Source organism: Nelusetta ayraudi, unplaced genomic scaffold (assembly GCF_046127955.1).
Source record: "Nelusetta ayraudi isolate G7.1 ecotype Tasmania unplaced genomic scaffold, CSIRO-AGI_Nayr_v1 ptg000070l, whole genome shotgun sequence".
Classification (NCBI taxonomy): Eukaryota; Metazoa; Chordata; class Actinopteri; order Tetraodontiformes; family Monacanthidae; genus Nelusetta; species Nelusetta ayraudi.
In genome coordinates, this window is record NW_027466120.1 from 4,746,529 (window position 1) to 4,770,702 (window position 24,174).

The 24,174-nt window shown below is 44.8% G+C and overlaps 1 protein-coding gene across 3 annotated transcripts; it reads left to right on the forward strand.

Annotated features, from left to right (window-relative positions):
- Positions 1–4,601: 4,601 nt before the first annotated feature.
- On the forward strand, positions 4,602–23,955 carry LOC142898785 (FERM domain-containing protein 4B-like). 3 transcript variants are annotated; one of them, XM_076042001.1, is made up of 24 exons: positions 4,603–4,877; positions 11,176–11,241; positions 11,987–12,081; positions 12,202–12,294; positions 12,528–12,612; positions 12,889–12,945; positions 13,036–13,058; positions 13,797–13,880; positions 14,750–14,815; positions 15,069–15,126; positions 15,227–15,313; positions 16,603–16,679; positions 16,829–16,967; positions 17,065–17,206; positions 17,337–17,470; positions 17,612–17,728; positions 18,023–18,251; positions 18,334–18,387; positions 19,208–19,355; positions 19,618–19,785; positions 19,944–20,728; positions 21,631–21,763; positions 22,021–22,141; positions 22,996–23,955. In XM_076042001.1, exons 2-23 carry the CDS (start codon positions 11,176–11,178, stop codon positions 22,136–22,138), a joined length of 2,958 nt encoding a protein of 985 aa, XP_075898116.1. In that variant the 5' UTR covers positions 4,603–4,877; the 3' UTR covers positions 22,139–22,141; positions 22,996–23,955. The 3 variants fall into 3 exon arrangements, with proteins under 3 accessions (XP_075898117.1, XP_075898116.1, XP_075898118.1); XM_076042002.1 differs by lacking the exon at positions 18,334–18,387 and having other exon boundaries at positions 4,602–4,877; XM_076042003.1 differs by lacking the exon at positions 22,021–22,141 and having other exon boundaries at positions 4,605–4,877.
- Positions 23,956–24,174: the final 219 nt, after the last annotated feature.

A 24,174-nucleotide genomic window follows, 5' to 3' on the forward strand; every position in this document is an offset into this window, starting at 1 on the left:
CCTTGTTTGCTCTCAGAGCGAAGGAGCCGTAAAGTTTCATTTCCTTCGAGTGTGTCTATCAAGTAGCGAGAACAGCTGTTGAACACGACATAAGGAGAAAGAAGTGGCCGTGTAAAAAAGCTGGCGTGCGAACCCGCAAAGGCGTCGCGCAAACTTTCTCGATGATTTCTCGATGGCCCTAACACGGCTTTGAAATGTAAATCTTGTTTGAAAATCGTTGGCGTAATATCACGAGATTACCTGAAATATTGATCAGTGATCCCAGAAAATGATTTTGATTAATTAACAGCTCTATTTCTAAGTAAGGGCTTCCGTCTGCATCGATTGCGTTTGAGTCCCGTTGCATGTTACAAGTTGCTGAGTGCTGATGGGAGATGAGGGCAGATTCCATGGCCTGTTGGTCTCGTCCTGCTGCTCTCAGAGAGCCGTTTATGCGCCAAACACTGGCCAAAGACGCACACATGCAAAGCAAGGATTTGGACAATCTTTATTGTCAAAGCAGCGCAATCAATAAATGATCATGCAAGTGCTGCATCCACGTCGGACTAACCTGCTCGAGAATCTATCGGCCCTCATGATTATACTTCCTTTGGCTTTCTGTGCACACAAGCAGGAGAACTGACTGCTTCTCGTCCGCTCTGCGCCTTCCCCGGATCCATATCCTGGGGCACCTTCTTTATTCTGCTCACTATCTTTGGTCTCCTCAAGTAAATCTCCAAACACACCGCATGGGGGAAGTATAGAGTCGCGAAAACTCGCTTCGAGTGCCCCCACCGGTGGGGAAACGTTCTATCTGGAAATGGAAATTCATGTTCAATATTTGCATTTGCCTCCTCCTGCTGAACTGGTTTGAGACTGTGCTTTGCCAAATGCAAATCACTTGCGAATGTGTTCGAAATCACAAACCGAGAAGTGGAGGAATGGTTATAGCTTTAAATGGCAAGGTTATTTTCAATGGCGGACACATGATGATGACGAAATGAGAGAAAACGTCGCAAAATTTTCCTGAGATGAAAGATGAACTCGGCTGCAGTCAGGAGTTGACTCACAGTGCAGGACCTTCTGGGCTTCATGCAATCAAAGACCACAGAACCTGAAACACAATAGAGTGATAGCAGGGCCTCCAGCTGAGTGAGGCCCCCAGAGTTTACAGACTACTTTACCCTTTGTAACTACTGAAGTGGGGTCAGTATATACATATTTCATCATTGACAGTTTTGTCTTTGGGTGATAATTTGGCTGACAACTACAGAAGATAATTCCTAAGAACAATGTGTTCTTAGGAATGATCTAGGAATGATGATTTGTGTGTTAACCTGATTTTAGTTTCTGTTTTCCCATGATCTCATATTTTCCTTATACTTGCTTTGAAACTCGTCAAAACCCAAATAAATCCACATTATGAGCTACTGTTAATAATGTGTTATAAGAGGAATGAATCTTTATGTAAATATAAATGCTTATCAGTAGCATATGAAACACAGCGGTTATATCATTTTTAGTGACTATCTGACTAAAACATTCAAATGTGTTTTTCTTCTTTTTACATTTCACACCAATGCTCCTGTGTAAATGTTACTCACTGGCCTTTAAACACTAATATTGCATAATTTCATTAAAGCATCCCATTGTCTTGGCTTTGGTAAGGTGTCCAGTACTTCTCCCACCTCTCATATAATGGTGACCTTCTTCTGAAGGCAGGTGCAGAATAGATCCTGAAGATAAGGAAAAATAAATAAATAAAAACAATAGTCATGAAGCAAGTTCTATCAAATCCTAGACATGCAGAGGGTCATAAAATGTAAATTGGTATACCTCCCATGTGTGTAAAGATTAAATTTTACAACGTCCATCTGTGCTTATTCTGCCTTTACAAGTGCATAAAATGCTGCTGCACACAAATACATTTCGTGGTGGTGAAGCACTGGCTATGTGCCATGAGATAACACTCCAGTATAATTAGAAGCGCCACACTGTTTACACTGGTTCATGCAGATTTAATAGGCGTTGATGGCTGAAAACACTAGGCAAGACCTGAAATGCCAGTCAACCTCATCAGCAAAGAAAACCGTTTTGCTCAGGTGTGTGCACAAAGTCATCTTTACTTTGTTGCTCTCGCTCACGTCTCCCTCTACCAACGGCTAGTCTTAAAATACGTTATCTATGCTGGAGTCAAAACAAGATCCTGTAACGTGAGCCAAAGATGTCCGGGTCTCCAATGACAGTGATGGAGTGTCATGTTGCAGAAGAGAGCCTAACAAATTCAAGACCTTAACAGAAATTAATTGGTATTTGAAGTTTTTTGTTTTTTTTTATTTAAAAGATGCTTCTGGCATTCTTTATGATTCAGTTAAACAACCATTAAAAAACAATTAAATTCACTCGCAAACCTTGAAACATGCAATGTCTTCCTTACTCCCAGCAACAAAAGTGCACATTTGAAAGAGAAAAGAGGAGCTCCAATGTATACATGTGAGAAAATGATTAGTCAACCAGGGTAAGGTAGAAAAATAATATGATTATTCCTCTATGGACATTTGAAATGTCTCTCTACTTCTCAGTGATAACAGAGAGCGATTTCAAGTTCACTCCTGCTGGTTTTGTTTACTATTGTGTTATGATGATATGTGCATGCCCAGAGATGCATTTGCCAAGAAACATTGAATTGCTTGCCTAAACTAATAACTGGAGCTGGGAATCTGAGGTCACTGTCTGCACTATAATTACCCCAAACTGTTTTGCTGAGTCAAAGTAAAGATACCACTAACAAAAAGGAACAATGAAAGACACACTCTTTTACCGTAGGGACTGAGTACCGCAATATGACGCACATTTAATTTGCAGTCTATTCGCAACACTTCAACAGTGGTTATTGCACAGGCGCCCATTGTCTCTTGCTCATGCTAGTTGCTTGAATGTGTTAATAATGCTGCTTTTAATTGTTGATTGAATTAAATTTGCTAATGAGGGTTACAGGGATAATGAGGGATTCCTTCTCTTTTGTTTATGTGAGCATCTTCCAGAGGAGACCCACTGGACAGATGGTTACGGGGAGGGATCTTAATAAGATGCATATTCATGTCTGATGTCACAAACCCAAGAGCAAAGGGGGTGGGGATTCCTTGCTCCAGCGAGAATTTACTTTAGCCTGAAACACACACACACACACACACACACACACACACACACACACACACACACACACACACACACGTACGTACACACGCACGCACAGTGATACGCTCCTTTGGCTCATACAGTTTCGCTGACATACCATTTGCATATTTATTTGCTCAACTAAATGGATTGTTGTTTTAGAACAACGAAGGAGTTTTCACTGAAAACTAAAGACAGTGATGTTTACGTCACTGAAGATACATACCATTAGTCGGGATGTTTCTTCTGGACATGTTCAAGATTTTAACAGGTGCGTAAAATGAATATCAACACGGTAAATGGCTGTTTTCCAAGAGCTACTGCACAGGTGTTGGGGTTTACTCAGCCTTTACATGTGATATAAGAACAAATAACTCAACCATTTTCACTGCTTAACTGGTAAACATTCTCTTGTCCGTAATCCTGAATATTGAGTTTGACCTATATTTCAATGTAGGTCAACTGCAGGTCAGGATATGCCCTTAAAAAATACTGCAGGTTATTTTGCTGACTGCAAACAAACCTTGGAGACCAGAGCTTTAAACAATTGCATTTTAATAAGGATTAGTAAATAGTCGGTGCTCATTAGATAGAGTTGTCTGAGCTGGTGGCTTTGTATTGTTTTATCATGTACACCCTTGCCACAGGTTGGGAGTGAAAAACAAATCCTTTGTGCAAATACTGCACCCAAGCAGGTTAGGACAAACACAGACACACGCACACATTCACACATACACACAGACAAACACACGCACACATGTTGTTGGCAGTTTATGTCAGTCATCATAAAGATATATTGGAGGATTGATATAGGACACATCAGTTGTCACTTTTGCATGTGTTCAAGTCCTTATTCTCAAAAAAAAATAAAAAAAATAAAATTGTTGTCACAAAGTCAATAAAAGGCCACTAGCATATATTTTTTTCATATTCCATAAAGATTTTGGGTGTTTGACTGGAAATTGACTGAAATATATTCTATTCTTCTTATTTTCATCTTTATTTAACGCACAGCTCATTGCATAAAGATGTGCACTATGCAACAAATGGGCATCTAATAAACATACGCTACATGATACAATGAGGCCATTAATTAAATATGGAGCAGACGGTGTAGCTCCACGTCAGTTACCGTTTCTGAGAATTTTGCAGGTTAAATGACAAAAGGCAAAGAGTGAATGTCAAAATAACCTTAAACAATGCTCACAATACATCTCGTCCAAAATAAAAAGAAGTATTGTTTATGATTCATCGATGTTTAACAGCATTGTGAGGATTCAGTGTAAATCAGGCCGGCCGGCAGCTGCATGATGAGAGGGAGGTGAGGAGGGTACGAGGCAGTGAGGGAGGGGCTGGGGCGGGGGGTGCTCACATAATAGCCGGCGGGTGAAGGCGTGGTGTGTGTGTGTGTGTGTGTGTGTGTGTGTGTGTGTGTGTGTGTGTGTGTTCAATGCGAGGCGGGTGTGTGCGCTACAGTAGGACCGGGGGGGGGATGAACACGGGCAGCGGCTGCACGGCGGCTTCTCTCCTCCGCGGCGGCACAATGAGCGGGTGAAGAAGAAGAAGAAGAAGAGCAAGAAGAAGAAGGAGAAGAAGAAAGGAAGGAAGGAAGGAAGGAAGGAAACAGCCCAGCTGATCCGGGGCGGAGAGCGCTCGTAACATGCGGGAGAGGATCCATCCTCACCGACAGCCACGCCGGGTCTAAATCGGAGCGCAAAAAGGTAAGGGCGTGATGGTTGCGCGCGTTGTGCGCGATGCGATGGAGGCGAGCCGGCTCGGGGGTTGCGAGACAAAAGTGGGAGAGCGCGTGTGAGAGCGGCATCAATGGGATCGTCGGGCAACATAACGAGTAACAAGGAGGAGAAGTGCCGCTTTTTGCATGTTACACATGTCCGTGTCAGAGCTGCTGGGGCTCAGGTGGAAACCACCCAGCAGCACTTACAGTAGCACACTCATTGTTCTCCCAGGCAGCATTCGTGGTGATGGGCTGGTCTCATTAAAGGCAACACCGGGGATGGATGTCAGCGTGTTGCATGGTTTTTGCTGTTGGGTGTTCGCCCGGAATCAGTGTGTAAGCTATTCCAAACCAACAGCGGTCTGGATATGCTCGATCTTGTATAATGCATTGATCCAGGTGGTGTGACTTAGTGAATATTAAAAATGCTGGATGAATCATCACTTTGCCCCTTTGCAGCACAGCACAGCTCACCTTCCCACAGCAATAGTCGTTTATTGCATTTTTTTTTTTTTCAAATACTCATTTGAGTCTTTTCTTCCGTCCTTCCTTTCTTTCTTTCAGCATTTTCTATACACTTGTTCATTGTAGTTAGTTAATAGCTGTTAGCATTTTGGGACAGGTGACTCTCCCCTATACTCCCCTATACTGATTTATTTTTTTTTTCCTCTTGAATTTATTGTTCTGTCAGGTTGTGGATATTTATTTTTAACCTGCTGTTAAACAAAACAAGGATGAACCCGTCCGAAGGGGGCTGTCAGTAGCCTGATGATGTTGTGGCCAAAGGAAAGGGACACATGCCCGAGTTTATTTACAGCACGTAAACAGGAATTGCCGTTGCAACAGTCGCAGTCCACATGACACACGCGTGCAGCGGGAAACAAATGTCACTCTTCCTATTTTGTTGCGTGAGGATGTCCTGTGTGTCATCCATCACATCATGGGACTCAACTTTGTCAAGCCTCCGAAGGGCGAAAGTTCAGTCAACTCCCTCCTCAGACGACCTGAACACTTTCCATTTGAAATCCTGACTGTCTGCTCCTCAGGAATGAAGAACCCAGGCAGAGTCGACTCTAACCTGAGACTCCCTGAGACGTGTGTGAGAGGTAGACGTCTATTTTTGGACGGGGAGCTAATCTTGTATTCATACACTTACTGCGTTGGGACTAAATCTGATATACACTTCATAATATGGTAAAGCTCCAGCAGCGAGAGGAACGGGGAGGCAGGCGGGGGATTAGAAAATGTGCTCATGTGCTGCTCTTCTTCATTTAAATGCTGATGGATGAATCCACTCTCACCATATCAGCCTCAGAAGATATGGTGCGAGTGGATCCATTAAACATCCCTCCAGTTAAAGAACCCAATTAGACATTCTCCTGTAGTGCTATGTTGGGATTTTCTTCTTCTTCTTCTTTTTTGAAACCAGCATCACACAGAACCTCCAGTCCAGATCATGTCATTTGGTCATGTTCTATTTTCCCTCTGCTGGAGCAGGTTCGGTGCCTCGGTGCCTCAGCGCCTCGTCCCTGCGCCCTGCAGAAAGTCACTGCGGTCGTGCGCGATTGAAGTCTGTCTGCAGTTTGTGATTCGGGGAACGCTGCGTGTGACAGCTGTGAGTCACAAGGAATGAGGGCAACTGGTGGCAAAGCTCTCATTAATTGCAAAAAAGCTCGCCGCTGTCGATCCAGCCTGCAAGTCTTTTAAATTTGGCCCTAAATCCTGTCTTACGACAGTGACCGGACTAAAGACAGTGTTCAGTCGCAATCACAGCCGTTACATTGATCCTCTGATCCCAACTCCGACTGTGCATGTCCACTTTTGTCTATTTTTTTTCTGTGTCCCAAATGTTTCGAAACATTGCTTGTTTATTATTCTCTGATGACAAACCTATCAAACTGGTTTTGGCTTCTATACAGCACCACAATCAGACCCAAGTGAAATCTTTCCACAAAAGGATCAATAGTACGTATCCGCTGCGGCCTTCTTCAGTTTCTGTTCTGTAATTCACTTCTGTTTCCTCTGGGTTCCCATGTCTCGCAGTCAGAGCCAATGCTCTTACCTAACATACCAGCAGTCCTCCTCAAGGTTATCTCCATTCATATAAAATCTAAATGGGCTGAAGATTTCTAAAGAAAGGCCTTTGTAGCAACTAAAGTTTCTTTGTGGAAAAGTTTTCTAACTTTGGAGACTCTCAAACTTTATCTCCACCATCAAGCTGAAATTAAAAGAAAATGTAACATGTGCCCTTAACCCTTTCTAGCGTTTTCTGTTTGCACGGGCTCAGCCTTCGAATGATTTCTCTTCACTTTGTCGCAGTCACGATCACTCAAGGCCAGCTCTTACATCAACAGCTGAAAACACTCTCTGAATGTGGGGTGCTTCTTTTTTTTTTCCTTTGCCTTCCACTCGCAGCTCTACATGCTAATTGCTGAATGAAATATAGCCATTCTGCTACTAAACATGTCTCAACGGCCTTTGCTGTAAACGCAATTTTCAGGATTGGCCACTACATCATGACATCATCGCCATCATGATTCACTCCTCTGTGATCTCACAGCTCATGTTGTGGTACAATGTTGGAGCGGCATAGTTAATCATTAATTTGCTGGGGCCCAGATTCTTTCGTGGAAAGAATCGGGGAAGAATTGAATTTTCTGGATACCTCAAGCAGCAGATTGGTTCTCCTGAAGAGACGATGCCAGAGAGATACCTCTCCATCAGCTGACAGCATGAGTCACAATGAGGTATCAGATCAGGTTCCGAGATAATCCCACCTTCCATCCGTCAGCCCAAGGACTCCCTCACTGAGGTTTCTGGCCCTCTACCCAGGCTTCGCAGTCAGATCAGTTTTACCTTTGATGCTTTATTTATTAATACTGCGCTGCCAACACACTCATTAGGGAAAAAAAAAAGTCTTGAGTGAGTGACTTTCCTTGATAAGGGCCAAGACTTGGCAAGAGCGAGAGGATGAAAATGAATGCAAAAGAATAAGTGATTTCAGAATATTAGAATCAGCATTAATTATGCAGGTTTTTGGGTTGTTAGCAGTCAGGATCAGGTGACAGGGGTTACATCAGCTGGCTCGAAAAATCAAATAGCGTTTGCTCTAAGCATATGTTTTAAGACGACAGAGTAACTTTAAGCTACGTTTATCCTTCTGTCTTTTTGCACGTGCACATTCTCGCACAGGAGTAAACCAAAAATAGACGCGAAGATTTGAAGCTTCTTCTCGGCTTTGTCCAAAGGCAGTGGGTGGCTTCAAAGGAACATGTAAGCACAGGCAGCAGACACTGCCTTGCGTGTGATACCAGCCTCTATCAATAATGCATGTAAACGGGAAACTGAGATAAGACGGGCGGCAGTCTGGACATGACATTTAACCAGCGTGACGTACGCTGAACGCTGACAGCTCCCTCACTCTGGAGTCCGAGGAACTCTCCCGTTACGTTTGCGTGACTCGCGGACATGAGCTTGATTTGATGGCGCTGCTGCCATTGAACTGTTATACGGTGAAAACAAACAGACTTTGATCGGCTGGTTTGTGTCTTGTCGCGCAGACTTTGAGGTAAATGCTTTGTTTCTTAATGTTGGAGGCCACATCTGGATCTTTTCCAGTCCTGCACTGCAGACTAATTCATTACAGCACGCTTCCTCAGGGTGCTGAAGCAAAGCCTCCCCCTGCAGGGCGATGCTCGGCCGGCCGCCTCCCTGGAGAGAAAAGCATAAAGTCAGTCCCTCAAGCTCTCTCAGTGTCAGAGTCTGAGCCCTGGCAGTTCATGAGACGAATAGAAGTGCTTGCCCCATCGCTTTCTTTCTGTTATGATGTGACAATAGATTGCAAGCGGATTTAAAAAAAAACAAAAAACGAAGAATGCATGAGCTAAAGAGTTTGAATTTTAGAATGTCAGTAACAGTCAAAGCAAAAAATTGTAAATTCTTAAGAGCGAGTTTGTGCGTGTCGTGATGGGTCTGACTTTGTAAAAAGCTTCATCTCTAGTGTTGTGATGCAGCAGCAGCAGCAGGGTTCGTCAGGTTTCCGCTCTCAGCCACAAAAAGCAGTCCCTGCTGTGATTACAGCTCTCTCGATTAATAGTGTAGATTCCTAAAAATAATCTCAGCCTCTTCCACTCACTTCATCCATTTTGCATAAGTACTGATCGTCCCAGCTGAATTTGAGTCCGCTAAGCAAATAAGTACTTCTGAAAAAACCTCAGATGTGTGTTTCAGGGGCCATTTTCTCCATTGGAACCGCTTCCAAAGACCAGAGACTAATAGTCCTTGCACCATCTAGTGGCCAGTGCCAATGTTGTACATGCCACACTGTGACCGCACCAACTGTGACCACAGCATGATGCGGCCTTAAGTAAATCAAGGTCCGATCAATGTAATTATAATCCTGGTACTTTTCAGCGTGCAAATTAATTTGACATATTGAACGTATACTTTTAATTCAACGCTGGAGTGAGATTTAATGGCGGTGGCCACTGGAAAGACCCATTACTCACGGACTGTAATTGACAAAGTGCTCGTTAAAATGGGGCATGAGTGAGTGGGCGGACCCCCGTCACCCGTCTATGCTCGGGCTTGGGAGTAATTTTGTTAATCTTTTATTAGTGCAAAGTGAGAAGTGGACAAATGAGGAGAGGTGCGTGTAAATTAAACTTCTCATGTGATATCCATTTTCAGATCTTCAATTTTCATTTTCGATTAACCTCCAGAAAGAAAGGCTATGCATCTCCAGAAAGTATATTTAGCCCTCTGTTTACAGCCGCTGGCAAAAAAAAAGAGGCATGATTTAGCTCTGTGACAGCAGTCCTGCAATGCCGAATCGTCCACATATTTGAAAGGGGGCAAAAACGAGGCGGCTTCAAGCAGATCCCAGAGGGCACAACAAACTCCTGACTGGAAGTGTCGCCGCTAAACTGGAAGAGGTATTTTTTGTTTGGCTTGCAGAACGGTGCGTTATAGCGCACACAACCAAAAGAAACAAACTTTAATGCTATTCTCCAGCGTCTATAAAAGGGTAAAAGTATTTTTTCATCAAGCACAATCAGCAGATTATGCCCTTTTCATCGGCCACTTATTAGCTTCCTGGTTATTCACGTTAAGAGGCTTTGAACCCTAAAGTGTGGTCACGAGTCTGACCCCGCCTGCCCTCATTCACTCAGCTGCAGATTTCTTACAACCTGGCTATACTGTATAAGCCGTCGCCGGAGACAGCCAAGGCCCGGCTGCACCGTCGAAAAAAAGCCTCCTTGGGAACCAGCTGCTGCCGGGAAATCCTGAACGTCGGCCGCCCCTCGCTCAGTCATAGCTAACACTTCCACAGTCTTGATCCAAGAGGAGATTCCTGTGAAAGGATGAGATCCGGTCAGGGATGCGTTCAAATGTGCACCCTCCCCGGGGAGTTATACCAGGTACGGCAGCTGCTCTGTTGGCTTCCAGCGTTAGAAGTTTCCATCAGCCTCATTGTGTCAGATGAAGAGGAAGTTTAATGTGTTTGATGTTGGTTTTTTTTTTTTTTTCCCGCCCTCCTCCGTTTGTTATGTGCAGGTTCTCTTGTGGAACTGGTCAGCCTGAATCTGTCATTGCACTGACTGATTTATCGAGCGCGCTGCGCTTTCGTTGTCTCTGCAGGTTATTCACCGCTCTGCGATGAGCAGTGTTCTCTCCAGAAAGTCTGCTGGCAAATCTTCCGCTCGCCAGCCTTTTTTTTTTTGTGCTTTGTTGCCTGATTCCTGGGTGAAATGCATGTAAACGCATATATAAAATTCCCTCGAATCAGTTGCACACTAGGTGAAGCTGAATAGGCTGAAAAAATTTGGAAGGACAAGGATGTTAACAAAGAGCGATGGGCGATTCTCAGAATGTAAGAATAATAACAAGACTGGCATTTCCTTGGAAAAGTTAAAATTCAGAGCTTCACGATAAGCCTTAAATCTGTCCATACACTGCCCCGAGCAGCAAATCCTTCAAACAATGGTTTTATTGTCATTCAAGACGTCTGTGTCTCACCCCTGGTATTTTTCACCAAGACCTTTGGTCTACTTGCTTACACACTGTAATATTTTTCCTCGTCTCGCCTCTGTTTATTCAGAATGTCTGGCTATTTTTGTATCAAAAGGCCTTTGATGCCTTGATGTGTGCTGCGTTGCCACACTCCTTTTAATGTGGCAATGCTCGTCGGTGACGCCGAATTGTAGGGGTGAGGGTGAATAATCTGTGAATAAATCAGTGTTCCAATTCTCAAACTTCTTCCTCTTCCTCTCTTCTCTTGGCAGATGACGGAGGGCAAACTGTGCCAAGTGCAGCTGCTGGACGACAGGAAGCTGGAGCTGCTGGTTCAGGTACGGATCATTCTGATTTCATTTTGGGCGCCGTAGCCACGAATCCAAGCAGACTGTGTGTGCTAGAAGGAATGCTGTGGGTATTTGTTGCATGGCAGTGCAGGATCCATTGGCTTTACTGAGCTCTTTTGTTTTGCTTTTCTTGCCATGACTGATTTGGATTAATAACACAGCATCCACGAAGCAGAATGCAGCTGAGCTCTTAGCCCATGAGGTTAGCCCATGAACGTGACCTGCCAATGATGCAGGTCGCCAGCAGGGGGCACTTTGTCCATTATTCTATCACCTATGACAGCCTTTAGGCAATTTAGATTTTCCAAATTGCCTCACATGCATGTCTTTGGACTGTGGGAGGAAGCCAAAGTACCCGGAGAGAACCTACGCAAGCCCTGTTTTTATTATCCGTTTAATCACCTACGATATCAACACTTTTTCTTTTAAACAGTGTATTTGTGAAGCCCGTAACTCCTCCGTCTCCTATGTTTGCTGCACTCAGCAGAGTGTTCGAGCTGCTCCAGTGGCCTCAAGCACAACCTGAAATCCTCACTCAGGCTCATTTTCCCAGGCTCTGGTTGACCTTGCAGTCTAACCTCTGTCTGAGGGGAAGGAAAGAGACTGGAAAAAAATAATTTCCTCAGCTATCTGTGTCGTCCATATAGCGAGGAGGAATTGTTGCGCTGTGGGCGTTTACATAGTGTTTGGATTTACGGTCGGTTTCCAGCTGATTTGTAATCTCCTTCTACAGCCGAAGCTCCTGTCGTACGAACTCCTCGACCTGGTTTCCTCCCACTTCAACCTCAAAGAGAAGGAATTTTTTGGACTTGCGTTTTACGATGACAAGTATGTCCAATTGCACGGTAGCGCACACATACACACGCACGCATGCACACACACACACACACATATATGTGCATATATATATGTATATGGATTGCTAATGTTCCCTCTTGACTTTTGCAGTGGTCAGCGTAAGTGGCTGCAGATGGATCGCAGGGTTCTTGACCATGACTTTTCTAAGAAGTCCGGTCCCATTGCTCTCAACTTCCTGGTCAGGTACAACTTCATTTTGTCATGCAGGTCACTAGTTGTCCAGCAGGAAATACCACCTCTTTGTGGTAGAGGTCAAACATTTTCGTGGTAAATCATGAAGCTGATAAGTCTAATTGTTATTAGTACAGCCAGACAGTCCTTGGGTGTTTTTTTGTATCATTTTTTGAAAATGCATGAATAAATTTACAAGGTGGACAAAGCGCTTGTGTTGAGTTGAACTCTTTTGCCCTTCATAGGTTCTATGTTGAGAATATAACACAGCTAAAGGACATCATCACGGTCGAGTTATTCTTCCTGAATGCAAAGTCTGCTGTCTTCAATGTAAGTGTTTGTCTGCCTGTTTTGTTTTTTTTCCCCCGCTCAATGCGACTCTGTGATGATTCACTGTCTCTCGACCCTTTCAGAACAACAGCTCAGCAGACAGTACCTGCGGGGCATAATTTTCCCACTCTGCCCCTTTGAATATAAATAAGACAGTCTGGGAAAATAAAAAAAGAAAACATTTATGTTCTTTTTAGGAAAATTTAAAATCTATTTCAGGATGACACTTTGTGTTTGTGTTTCACTCCCTTTTCCCCTGCTTAATCTGTTTTGTAGGAGATTATAGAGGTGGAGAGTGAGAATGTCTTCAAACTGGCAGCAAACGCCTTGCAGGTTGGTAGGGTTTGACTGTGCTGTGCACCCCGCTGCATTCAAAATCCTTTCAAAGCGTGAAATCTGACAGGATGTGTTCTCCATCACTAGGAGGCGAACGGGGACTACACGAGGTAAGTGCATATTAGCAGCTGGGTAAGAAGTATTTAACAGCAGCGGGACAAGTTAATAGTGAGCTTTTAGCGAAGGCGGTCCATAGGTCACTTGTTCCTCCAGTGTGCAGACAACAGAAATCAATACGAGTGTTATGTGAGGTGTACCATGGTGCTGCTGAGAAGCTCGCACCGGACAGCTAATGAGTCTCACAGTGCTGAGAGAAGCCAGGAATTACAGGAGACACATTGCAGAGCACTGTTATTGTCTGTGATCCACACAACTGCCTTTTGATTTTACATTTGTTGCGGTCAGGGGGGAAATGCTGCAGGTCTGGAACGCAGATCGCCGGTCACCTGACTTTAACTTCCCTACTACGTCTGATGATTTAGTGACGATGTAGTACAATAATATCAGAATGATCAAGTGAAAAATGTTCTTTAGCTACATCTTAAAAGTGAATATGACTTGGTAACAGCACTTTTGAAGCACCTTTTGAAGTAGAAATTCATTTAAAATATAGAGAATAAAGTTCAGACAGTGCTATTATAATGTTGGCTGTCTCGCAGTGAGGTGTGGTGGGAATTAGAGACATGAGCTCAGGTTTTCTGAAAGCCAGGTTAAGGTGCCACCTCACCCTCTCGCCAAATTAAAAGCGATTACTCACGTGAAAGGTTGGGAAGTATGACGCCAAAATAAATGATTGTGTTTAGTGTGGTCATAACTGTTTTGACAACAGCTTGGATTTTCTGTCTCAGTGATGAAAACACAAGAGCTGACTTGAAGAAGCTTCCGACTCTTCCCACCAAGGTGCTCAAGGAGCACCCGTCACTGGCCTACTGGTACGTCTCTCTGAACCTTTACCTTATTAATACAGTAATACTTATTACAGGCTTATTACGGTGCATATCTTCAGACAATGCCTTCACATGCAGAAACTGGCCTCAGCTTGTTTGCTCTAAATGGGCTCATGCTCGGGATGTGTTTGTTAACAAAAGTTTAATTAAAGAGGCAATCTGTGATATTCACCTTGCCACCTTCCGGGGAAACAAATTTTGCTTTGTGCGGGACTGAACTATTATAGAAGGTGATGCCACATGCTGTCTGCGTGTGTTGCTCTCCAGATTCTTGGCTCTTTGCCAAACTGGCTGTGTCATGTTATGTCAATAAATGTGAATCCCCCCCACCCCCACCCCCCCATCCCCTGCCTCCCTATGTATACTGTGGCAGTAAATAACAAATTGCAGAGACCGGCCAATGCTCGATGCTAACGATGAAAAATTCTGTGATGGTGACAGTATATCGGTGTCTAGACTGTGTAGGGTCAGCGTTCACTAGACTGAAGGCAGGGAGCCGCTTTGTTGTCATGTACGAGCAAAGTGAAACTATGACATCTAGGGGTGAGGTGATCATGTGTGCAGCCACTTTAAGGCTGAGCGTCGAGAAAAAAGTGTGTAAGGTTGGCCTGAATTCAAGTATGAGATAATTATTGTTCGGGAATGATGTCTTAAGATCTCAATCTGTGTCGAGAACGCAGTCTGGAGCTTTGAAGGCCAATTGCCAACTTTACTCTTGAAGCTACAGTCTTTAAATGTTTTTTAAATTAGATTTCCCCAGTTAAACGGTTCTAAACAAGCATAATGGCTAACGTGAGAATATCTGCATCTGATTAAAGCACAATAAAGGCATCTTCTGTCTTCTGCCACTGCAGTGAGGACCGGGTTATAGGATATTATAAGCAGCTGAAAGGAGTCTCCCGGGGACAAGCCATTGTGCAGTAAGTGCTGAAAAGTATGAGATTTTGCCTGATGTGCTTCTCAGTATTGTAAATATCAAGCCCTTTGGCTCCATTTGCCTGCCACCCATCCCCCAAACACTGTCCTGGCCCTCCCTCTCTTCTTCATCTGAAAGAAATCAATGGCCCCAAGGAAATCAAACTCCCAGTTCCAGCTTCCCCCCAACGGTTCCCTACGTCTGCCGGACAGCTGCCTTGTTGTTGTCGTTTCAATAAAAGCTGTTTTCTGCCGCAGGTATCTGACGTTAGTGGAGTCGTTGCCCACGTACGGCGTGCATTACTACGAAGTGAAGGTGGGTCCTCGGCTCTGACTATCGGGAAATGACAGCTGTTGCTCCTGAACTGAAGTCTGAGTCAAAAGCACTGAGCTGCGCACGCCCTCTTGTCTCACAGGACAAACAAGGGATCCCGTGGTGGCTCGGACTCAGCTACAAGGGCATCGGCCAGTACGACCTGCAGGATAAGTTGAAACCAAGGAAGGTGAGCGTTTCTTCTCGTCCGACAACTCCTGACTCACACGCGGCCCAATTCACGTCTTGCACTCTGACAAACGGGCTTCAGCTGTAGCAGGCGAGGCCTCGAGAGCTGCGAGAGCTCTGCCTTGAAACCAGGCTTGGAAGTTGTATAAACAGTTTAGTGAATCAGACACGTCGTTGGAACCTGCTTTTCTCGTCCCATTGTTGTCATCTTATGAGTTGATTGTGGAAACGCCCAGGTGAGCGACGTGTCAGCTATGTTGTCCAGTCGCAGGCTCCAAGTGTTTGCGCCTGAGCTGTTCCAAAATTGTGCAAGAGACCGGCAGCGGGATGATTTTTTTTTTTTTTTTTAAAAAGGGGAGGGAGTGAGCTAGTGATGTCAGGGAGAAAAGCCAAAAAAAGGGGGGGGGGGGCGGACCGGGGCGTTCCAGAGTGCGTTTCGGAAGAATACCTGAGGAGGCAAGTCGGGAGCTGACAGGCGAAGGAACAAAAGTATGTGTTTGTGTTGACGGCAAAGCCAGGCAGGATTTAAAAACTGAGAAGCCGGACTTGTGAAGATCTGTTAGACTGGTAAGGAGCAGCGCTGTCTCTCTTTCTCAGGGCATGTTTGGATTTAGTTGACAAATTAGATTAAGAATCGGTATGTTTAAGTTGCGTTTCAGAAAGTAGAGCACAGCTTTAAACAGCGTTAATAATATTATATAGTTATGTATTTAGCAATGTCTTTGTTTCAAACGGAATTCCTGTGTTCGTTGCTGGATCTTAACCCCGGCAGCGAAAGCTCCGGAACAGAACTTTTCTCCAAAGTGTGCCGTCTCTTTAAATCACTGCCTCGTTTCGCTGTGTGTCTGGGCAAACAGTGAATCACACAGCCAAGCAGCACCTGGCTGATGTGGGGATGGACGCGATGAGCCATGGAAAGTGTTGTGCACAGCGATGAGTCTTGGCATGATTTTCCCGAGGTGTCATTCCTCGCTCCGCAACACCTGCATTAATGCCGACTTTGGCATGGCAGCCAGGCGGCCCAGACTGTAATGACGGCTCATTTCACCGTCTGACTCGGGGGGCCTCGAAGAAGACGTGCAGAAACACCTGTGCTGCTAATTTCATTTCTGAACGGCTCCTCCGCTATCAGCCGCGATCTTAACGCTCGTCATTACAGAGACCCAGCGGGACTGAATTGGCAGGTCTCAGGGCTGAGTCACCCCTGGTATTAATCTGCTGGTTTGTGCGTTTGTGCGTGCGTGACAAATTGTAAAACTGCTCTCCTGCTCTCTGCCGCCGTTCCGACAGCTCTACCAGTGGAAACAGTTGGAGAACTTGTACTTTCGCGAGAAGAAGTTTGCCGTAGAGGTCAACGACCCGCACAGGTGAGCAGCGGATGACGCAGCCTCATTAGCAGCAACTCTCTTCAGCTGGCGGACAAGTGTTGCTCAACATCTGGCTTCCGCCTGTGTGTGTGTGTGTGTGTGTGTGTGTGTGTGTGTGTGTGTGTGTGTGTGTGTGTGTGTGGCAACAGGAGAGCAGTGACCAAGCGCACTTTCGGCCAGACGGGCCTTCTGATCCACACGTGGTATGCCAGCCACTCCTTGATTAAAACCATTTGGGTCATGGCTATTAGCCAGCATCAGTTCTACTTGGACAGAAAGCAGAGCAAAGTAAGTCGTCTTGTGCTCAGCCGATCTCAAAACCTTTTTCAGTTCGATGCCGAGGTGATCGCCCCGCTGAACTCCATTCCGCTCCATTTTGTTCCAGGCCAAATTAGCAGCGGCGAGGAGTTTGGAGGAAATAGCCATGGATCTCACGGAGCACGCTGGAGCGAAAATAAACCGCCTGGGTGAGGCTTGCCTGAAAAATAACCTAATCACAGCCAGCAATGGGAGCTTGGTGTCTACAGGTGAGCTCACTGCGGTTCTTGCCATTTCATTCGACGACAGCAGGAACTCAAAGATTCCGATTATTATGCTGCTAGAGATAAAAAAAATTTAAAAAAAAGAGTGAGAGTGCTCAAAATTCTTCTGTGACAGGGTCTGGAGACTCTGAAATGAGCGAAGAGCAAAAGAAGGAGAAGCTGTCTGAGCTGAGGAAAAAAGAGCACGAGATCCAAGATATTTTGGCCAGGAAGACAAAAGAACTGAAGAAGATCTGCCTGAGGGAGGCGGTGAGAGAACATTTTCTTTTCCGAGCACCGGCTGCATTTCGCACGACAGAGAAAACCTGGCCACCGTATGATGGCCAGCTCTCCGCTGTTACCTTCCCATTTGCTGAAGTGTGTATTGAGCTGTGGCTGCTCCTCCTGTAGGAACTCACTGGCAAGCTGCCAAAGGATTATCCCCTCTCTTCTGGGGAAAGACCACCTCAAGTCAGACGGCGAGTTGGCACTGCGTTCAAGTTAGACGACCTTTTCCCCTACAATGAGGTCTGTATCCAGTTGGCATATTTGAATATAAACATACAACATGCAACAATGATTTCATCAAATGTTCTAGATTGGCTGGGGATACTTCTACGATCCCAAGTATTGGGCCTTTACATGTCTCATTTCCTTTTTCATTACTTTGGAATCACACTCATTCATGATTATTCCAAGCTTATTACACATTCCTTGTTTTGGCAACGCAAAAACCACAAAGCTGCGTCAGCCTCGTATCATCACCCAGGGTTAGTTTAACATGACGCAGCATCCAGCTAAAGGTGGCTCTCTGCCGTGCAGGATCCCTTCCTGAGGAACCTGGAGAGCAGATTTGCCCTGCAGCAAAAGATTGTGGAGGCGGCGAAGAAGCTGGCCAACGAGTCGGAGCTGTGCAAAACGGTCAAGAAGAAGCGGAGGAGAAACTGTCTGGACGCCATGCACAAGCTGCAGCAGATAGAGGACGAGATGAACCAGTACCGAGTGAAGAAGGGGAAGAAGCCCACGCAGCGGGCCTCGGTCATCATTGCAGGTGCGTGCAGGGTGAGCTGCGTGAGCGGGTTACTCCTTTTGCTGCTTTCCTCTCGCTCACCCAGAGTTTTGTGTCTCAGCAGATGAACTCGTCCGCTCAGACTGCAGCTCTCTGTCTAGTCTCCCGCTGGATGATGGTGAGTCAAACAAAGCTTTGGGTGAGCATCAGAGGTGTGGAAAGTATTCACACTCTGTACTTCGGAAAAAGTATGGAGGCTTCTGTAAAAAAAATAAAAAAGTACTGATTCAACTCCCTTATTCAAGTCAGAAGGTAAAAAGTATATATTTTTGCCATTAATAAAACAATACATCTGTTGATAATTTAGTAAAAATGAAAAAGATGTGACAGAATAATCTGGACTGAACTGAGCAGAGGTCTTGCAGGAACATCTGGATCATTATTAACAGCTTTTGGTACCCTACCAATGTTTTTTGTTTTTTTTTCAACAGCAGCACAACCAAACTTTAATTAGTGGTAGTTTTAACCATTATTGGATGTTTACACTTTTAAGAACAATAACCCAATGTTATGATCTACATTTTTATTTTTAAATATGATCCAGTTTTATATTAAACAACACAACAGCATAGTTTAAATGGCTCCACTTAAAGCAGCAAACCCGATATTAGATCATTAATTACCGGTATTAATTATAACACAGACAATTAATTAGTGAATTACTTTGAACAGAATTTGTATCTTTTAAACCCAAAATTAACAAGCAAGATACTTCCTACATTTTTCAATGTAAGAAATAGAAAGTACATGAAGTTTGTGTACAAAAGAAATACTTAAGAAAGAAAGAAATACTGAAAAATGTATCTACAAGTACAGTAACAAAGGACTTCATTACTTCACACCTCTGGCTAGCATAGTAAAGCCGTCTCAGTTACCTTTCCCCAAAGTTTGAAGCACCAACATTGTTACCCTAATGTTTTTTATGTTGTTGTCCTCAGATGACTCAGACGGTGCCAACCAGAGGCCTCGGTCGCGCTCCGTCCAAGGTTCCCCTCAGCTCAGCCCGATGCGGACGCTGGAAGCCGAGTACGACTTGGAAACGCAGGGATCGTCGCGAGAAAACCGTCACAGCAAGAACCACAGCAGGTTTGTAACCGCGTCCTCTGCCTCCGTGCCAATGAAACGTCCCCTCAGGGTTTTTTTATTGTTCTGATGTCAAACTTTTCTTTTTAACAACATTGGACCGCCTCCTAAAGTTGTCCCTGGGTGGCTTTGATCTCAGATTTGTACAGACTGGATATTTGTCACGTCATGTTTTGCGGCCTCATTCCTTTCCCCACAGCTCATCAGCCTTCTCTCTTTTATTTTGTTTTTTTTGTACTCCTCTCCGCAAACCACACCTTTATAGATTAGCGTTCGAAAGCCAGGAGGCTCCCCACTACTACCAGAACCCGAGAGAGGCCTCCTCCAGCCACAGTAGTCCCTTTAAAACCCTTCCCAGACCTCCCAGAGACCCTCGCAGCATGCCCCCCACCCCGGTCATGACCCGCAATGCCTACAGCAGCAGCCAGCTCAGGTGTGATCACCGCTCCCTGCACCTCTGTCCTCCACCTCCTCTTCCTCCTCAACCACCTCACCTCATCTCACCTCAAATGCATGCCTGCCTTCCACCAACCCGCTAACCCTCTTCTGCACTTTGCCGTGACCGCCTCCGCCTTGTCCCCGCCCCTGCAGGTCCGAGGGCTCCCCCCACTGCTTCAGGCACCGCAGCGGCAGCCTGGAGTCGCAGCCGCGCCTCCGCAAGGACGGCGACCCGGAGAAGGCCGTCTTCACCTTGTCGCCGGCCCATCGCAGCAGCAGCACCGAGGTGCTGGAGGACTGCTCGTCCTACACCAGCCAGTCCAGCCTGGACTACTGCGGCGCGTCCAACTCCCACTACGGCACGCTGGACTCGCGCACCTCCACCATGCAGCGCCTGCACCGGAAGGTGGAGGTGTTCGGCAACACGGGGAGCATGCCCAACCTGGTCCAGCACCACTCGGGCTGCGCTTACCCGTGCGAGACGCCGGCGCACTACCCGCCCGGCGGCTACTACGTCGGCGGCTACCCGTGTCCGGACATGGATGCGTACAACAACGGGGCCTACGTGTACGAGAGTGAAGTGGAGGGCCACTACAACGTCAACCCTTCCTACCAGATGAACGGCTACCACGGACACGACAGGTTCAGGCAGTACGGCGGCGACAGGGCCGACGGCCTCTCGCAGAACCCCTACGCCACCATGCGGCCGCCGCGGAACCGAGAGGGGCCCAGGAACGAGCTGCTGGCCAAGAACATGCACAAGGCGCTGGTGGCGGAGCACCTGAAGGGCTGGTACCACCGCAACAAGGGCCACAGGGACGGCGGCAGAGGGATGACGTCCGGCTACGACTACGACAGCAGCTCTCAGCTCAGCCTGGGCTACTTGACCATGCCCGCCCCCTTCAGCCACTCCAGCAGAACCACCTCCTTTTCCTCAGGTCAGCTCACATCTTCATCCTCCCTTTTTGTTGTCAACAGCAGGTTGATTTACTTCCAATAAGCATTACATAGGTTCTGAAATAGATGCTGTTGTTCATTTTATTCTCTTGATTTTTTTGTGTGAACTGGAACTGTGTGAAACCTGCTGCCCTCCTTTCCCCTCCTTTCACTCACTTGAAGTTGCCCATGTAGGACAACTGTAAATAAGAATATCTTGATTTTTTTTTTTGATAGAATAGAACACCTTTATTAATCCCACGTTAAGGAAATTTGCTAATTACAGCTACAAAAAGTAGTGCAAAAAGAAGGAAAAATTATTTTTAAAAAAAACAACAAATTTACATACAATAATAATAATAATAATAATAATAATAATAATAATAATAATAATAATAATAATCAGAATAATGTGTACATTATTATTATTATTATTACTATTATTATTATTATTATTATTATTATTATTATGATTATTATCAGTGGTAGTAGTAGTAGCAGCAGCAGCAGTAGTGCCTTTGTTTTTGTCTTTGTTTTCTAAGAAATTCAAACTTGAAGTTAAATAACAATAGTGCAGTAATTACACACTTACAAGTTACATTGTTACGCTCTAACTACTTGCAATTTTTTATTTTTTTAATTATATGAATATATGCATATATTTATGCAATTTGTTCATATATATTTATATGTTTTTTTTCCTTTAATTTCTTTTGGTGGAGAATTTTTTGTTGATCACAACGAATGTAAATTATGATTATAATACATTCACAACGATGTCACTTCACCATGAAAACCTGATGATGCCATGCGAAATACATGCGTTTATTTCATAATGAAAAACCGACTCAAACGTGTCGAGCCGTGTCACTCCGGCGCTCACTCGCTACTGCCCTGTTTACAGTGTCCTCGGTGGAGAGTGCAGGAAACTGGCGCAACCAGCTGGCTGTGGGCCTGACGGAGTACGACTCAGCCGACACACCTCAGTGCCCACATCCTGGTGCTTCTCCGTACAACCGCTCTCCCACACACAACCGGTACGTCTCCCCGTTTGCTCAATCTCCCAACGCAAGCTGCGTGTGCGAGAGGAAGTGAGTCAAGGCAATGTCTAAACTACCTATCAGTGCTCATTGGTAGTTCTAAACCCTCCTCTTCCTCTTTCTCTATGCATTTGTAAGGAAAAAGATCTTGTTTTTTTACTTGTCCAGCTCCAGCTATTTAAAAGTGTAACCACGAGGACCGTCTCTCTCTTTCTGCCTGCCTTCCCTCTTTGTCCCCACGCTGACATGTGCAGATCCTCTCCAGAAAACAAAGTGTCTGACAAATTGCCTAAAAAATCTGAGTCAGTTGAGATGGTTGGCTCTGCAGCCGCTTGTGCAGACGAGCCGGCAGACAACCAATCTCACACCTAAAGGGTGAGACCGAAAGGCAGTCGGCCTCTTTGCGTTGTGGTGCCAGTTATTTTCATCATCATCCTTCATTCTGGTGTAGAGCAGAATTATTCGCCCGTTCGCCACTTTTTTTTGTGTGCTGTGTTGTTTCTGTTGAGCACGACATCACCTTTGAGTTGAAACATGAGCCACTCCAAGAGATACCAGATGCATGTTTAGGATATGGAGCAGGGATGGTTTTCAATGCCTTTCAAGCTTTTAAATTGAGTGACAGGACACTGAGATTGAGATACTGAGACGTGTTTTCTTCACCAGCCATTTAATCAACTCCAATGGCCCCTCCAGTGCCTCAGTGTCACTGTAGAAAGCCACATTTGTACAGCACATTGCATCAGCTAGCCACAATTTCCCTTCCGCTACACTTTCTTTTCGACTTGGCTAACAGAGCAGTTCCACGTGTTTTGGAATAGTGTTGAGACTTTCATCTAATTAATAGATGAGATTAGATGAAATCTTTGTAATTGAAATGTATAAAAAAGGCCTTGTTAACTCTTCAGTGCTCCTCTCAGCATGCTCATATTCTTTTTGCTTGGCACGCTTAAATGTTTTGAGCTGATGTGGTTTTATTTTCAGTTTAGCATGCCACCTTGATCACAATCACTTCCAGCTGAATCCAATCATAATGTTGTTACATCTGAAAAAGATGAATTCATACTAGATTTTTTTTTCCCTCCACGATTTAATTTAATTTAATGCAATACAGTTCATTCTCATGGCATTTTTTTTTTTCTCGGTGTTCTGTTTTCAGAAAACTTCAAAGATTCAGCCTTTTGTTTTTCTTGCTCACAGACTTGCTGTTTTTGTTGCTGTTTGTGCAGATATTATGTGGACAGGAGCTACACGAGCATCCGCTGAGGAGGACCAAACGAAACTCTGGCACAAATTTAGCCGCTGACTGGCAGAAAATGAAGGGGATGAAGTGAAAAAAACATGCCGCGAGCATACGTACCTGCTGCCATAACCGTGTCTCAACAGATGTTTGTGTGATGTTTGAATTTTTTTGGCAGCCCACTCAACCCCGCCCTTTCCTCCCCCTTCTGAAACTGTGTGCACTCTCCTCACGTCTGAGTAACCTCTGAAAACAGTGATAACACTTTTGAATGACTTCCCCATGTGCCTTGGATTGGATGAGTGACGTGCAGGCAGATGAGAATGTGTCAGGACACTTTAAGATGTTGCACAACCGCACTGGATTCAAACCGCAGGTGTGTCAAGGAGGACGAGGGAGGCAACATGTTTTTACCGAAGCTCTGTGTGCTTTCACAGGGACGAGTTTCTGCCTTACACACAGTCGTAGGCCATAGAGTTCAAGTCATTTTCACCGTTTCCATCTCAGTCAGTACGATAGATAGTCTTAAACGATGAGATCCCAAATGAAAACAAAGCTTTACAGCGTGACATGACAAGAAGTGATCAGTCATCTGAGCAAAGCTGCGTCCTCGCTGATTTTTCTTCTTTCCGTGAAAACTGAATCAGAATGTAAAATGTCACGTCAATAGATTGTTTATAGAAACATTTGTCTTTGTTGGTGCCGTAATGTGATTTAAAATGCATGGTAAGAATGTTTTTGTTTTTTTATTTATTGCTATTAATCTGACTTCTTTTTATATCGACAGAAGACCACTGCCATAAAAAAAAAAAAAAATTAATATCTTGATTCCCCCCCCCCCCTTCTCACTCACATTTGTACAGTTGGTGTGTAGTTTTATGTTGTTAGATGTCATTAAATATTTTCAACAGGGAACAAGGAAAAAAATAAATTCATGTTGGCACATAAACAGTTGTTGTCAGTGTCTTTTGTAGCCATCCTGGTTTTGAAACATTTATCTGAGGTTTTGTTTTATCTCTGCTATATATGTAAGTGAACATCGCTCATTAAGTATCTGTTTTCTGTAATTATCTAAAAATAAATGTGATGTCATGGGTTGGTTTTGTTGTAGCGGTACTGGAGAGGCTAGAAGCAGCTCGGTGTTCTCCAGAGAGTTTATATTGCTCTG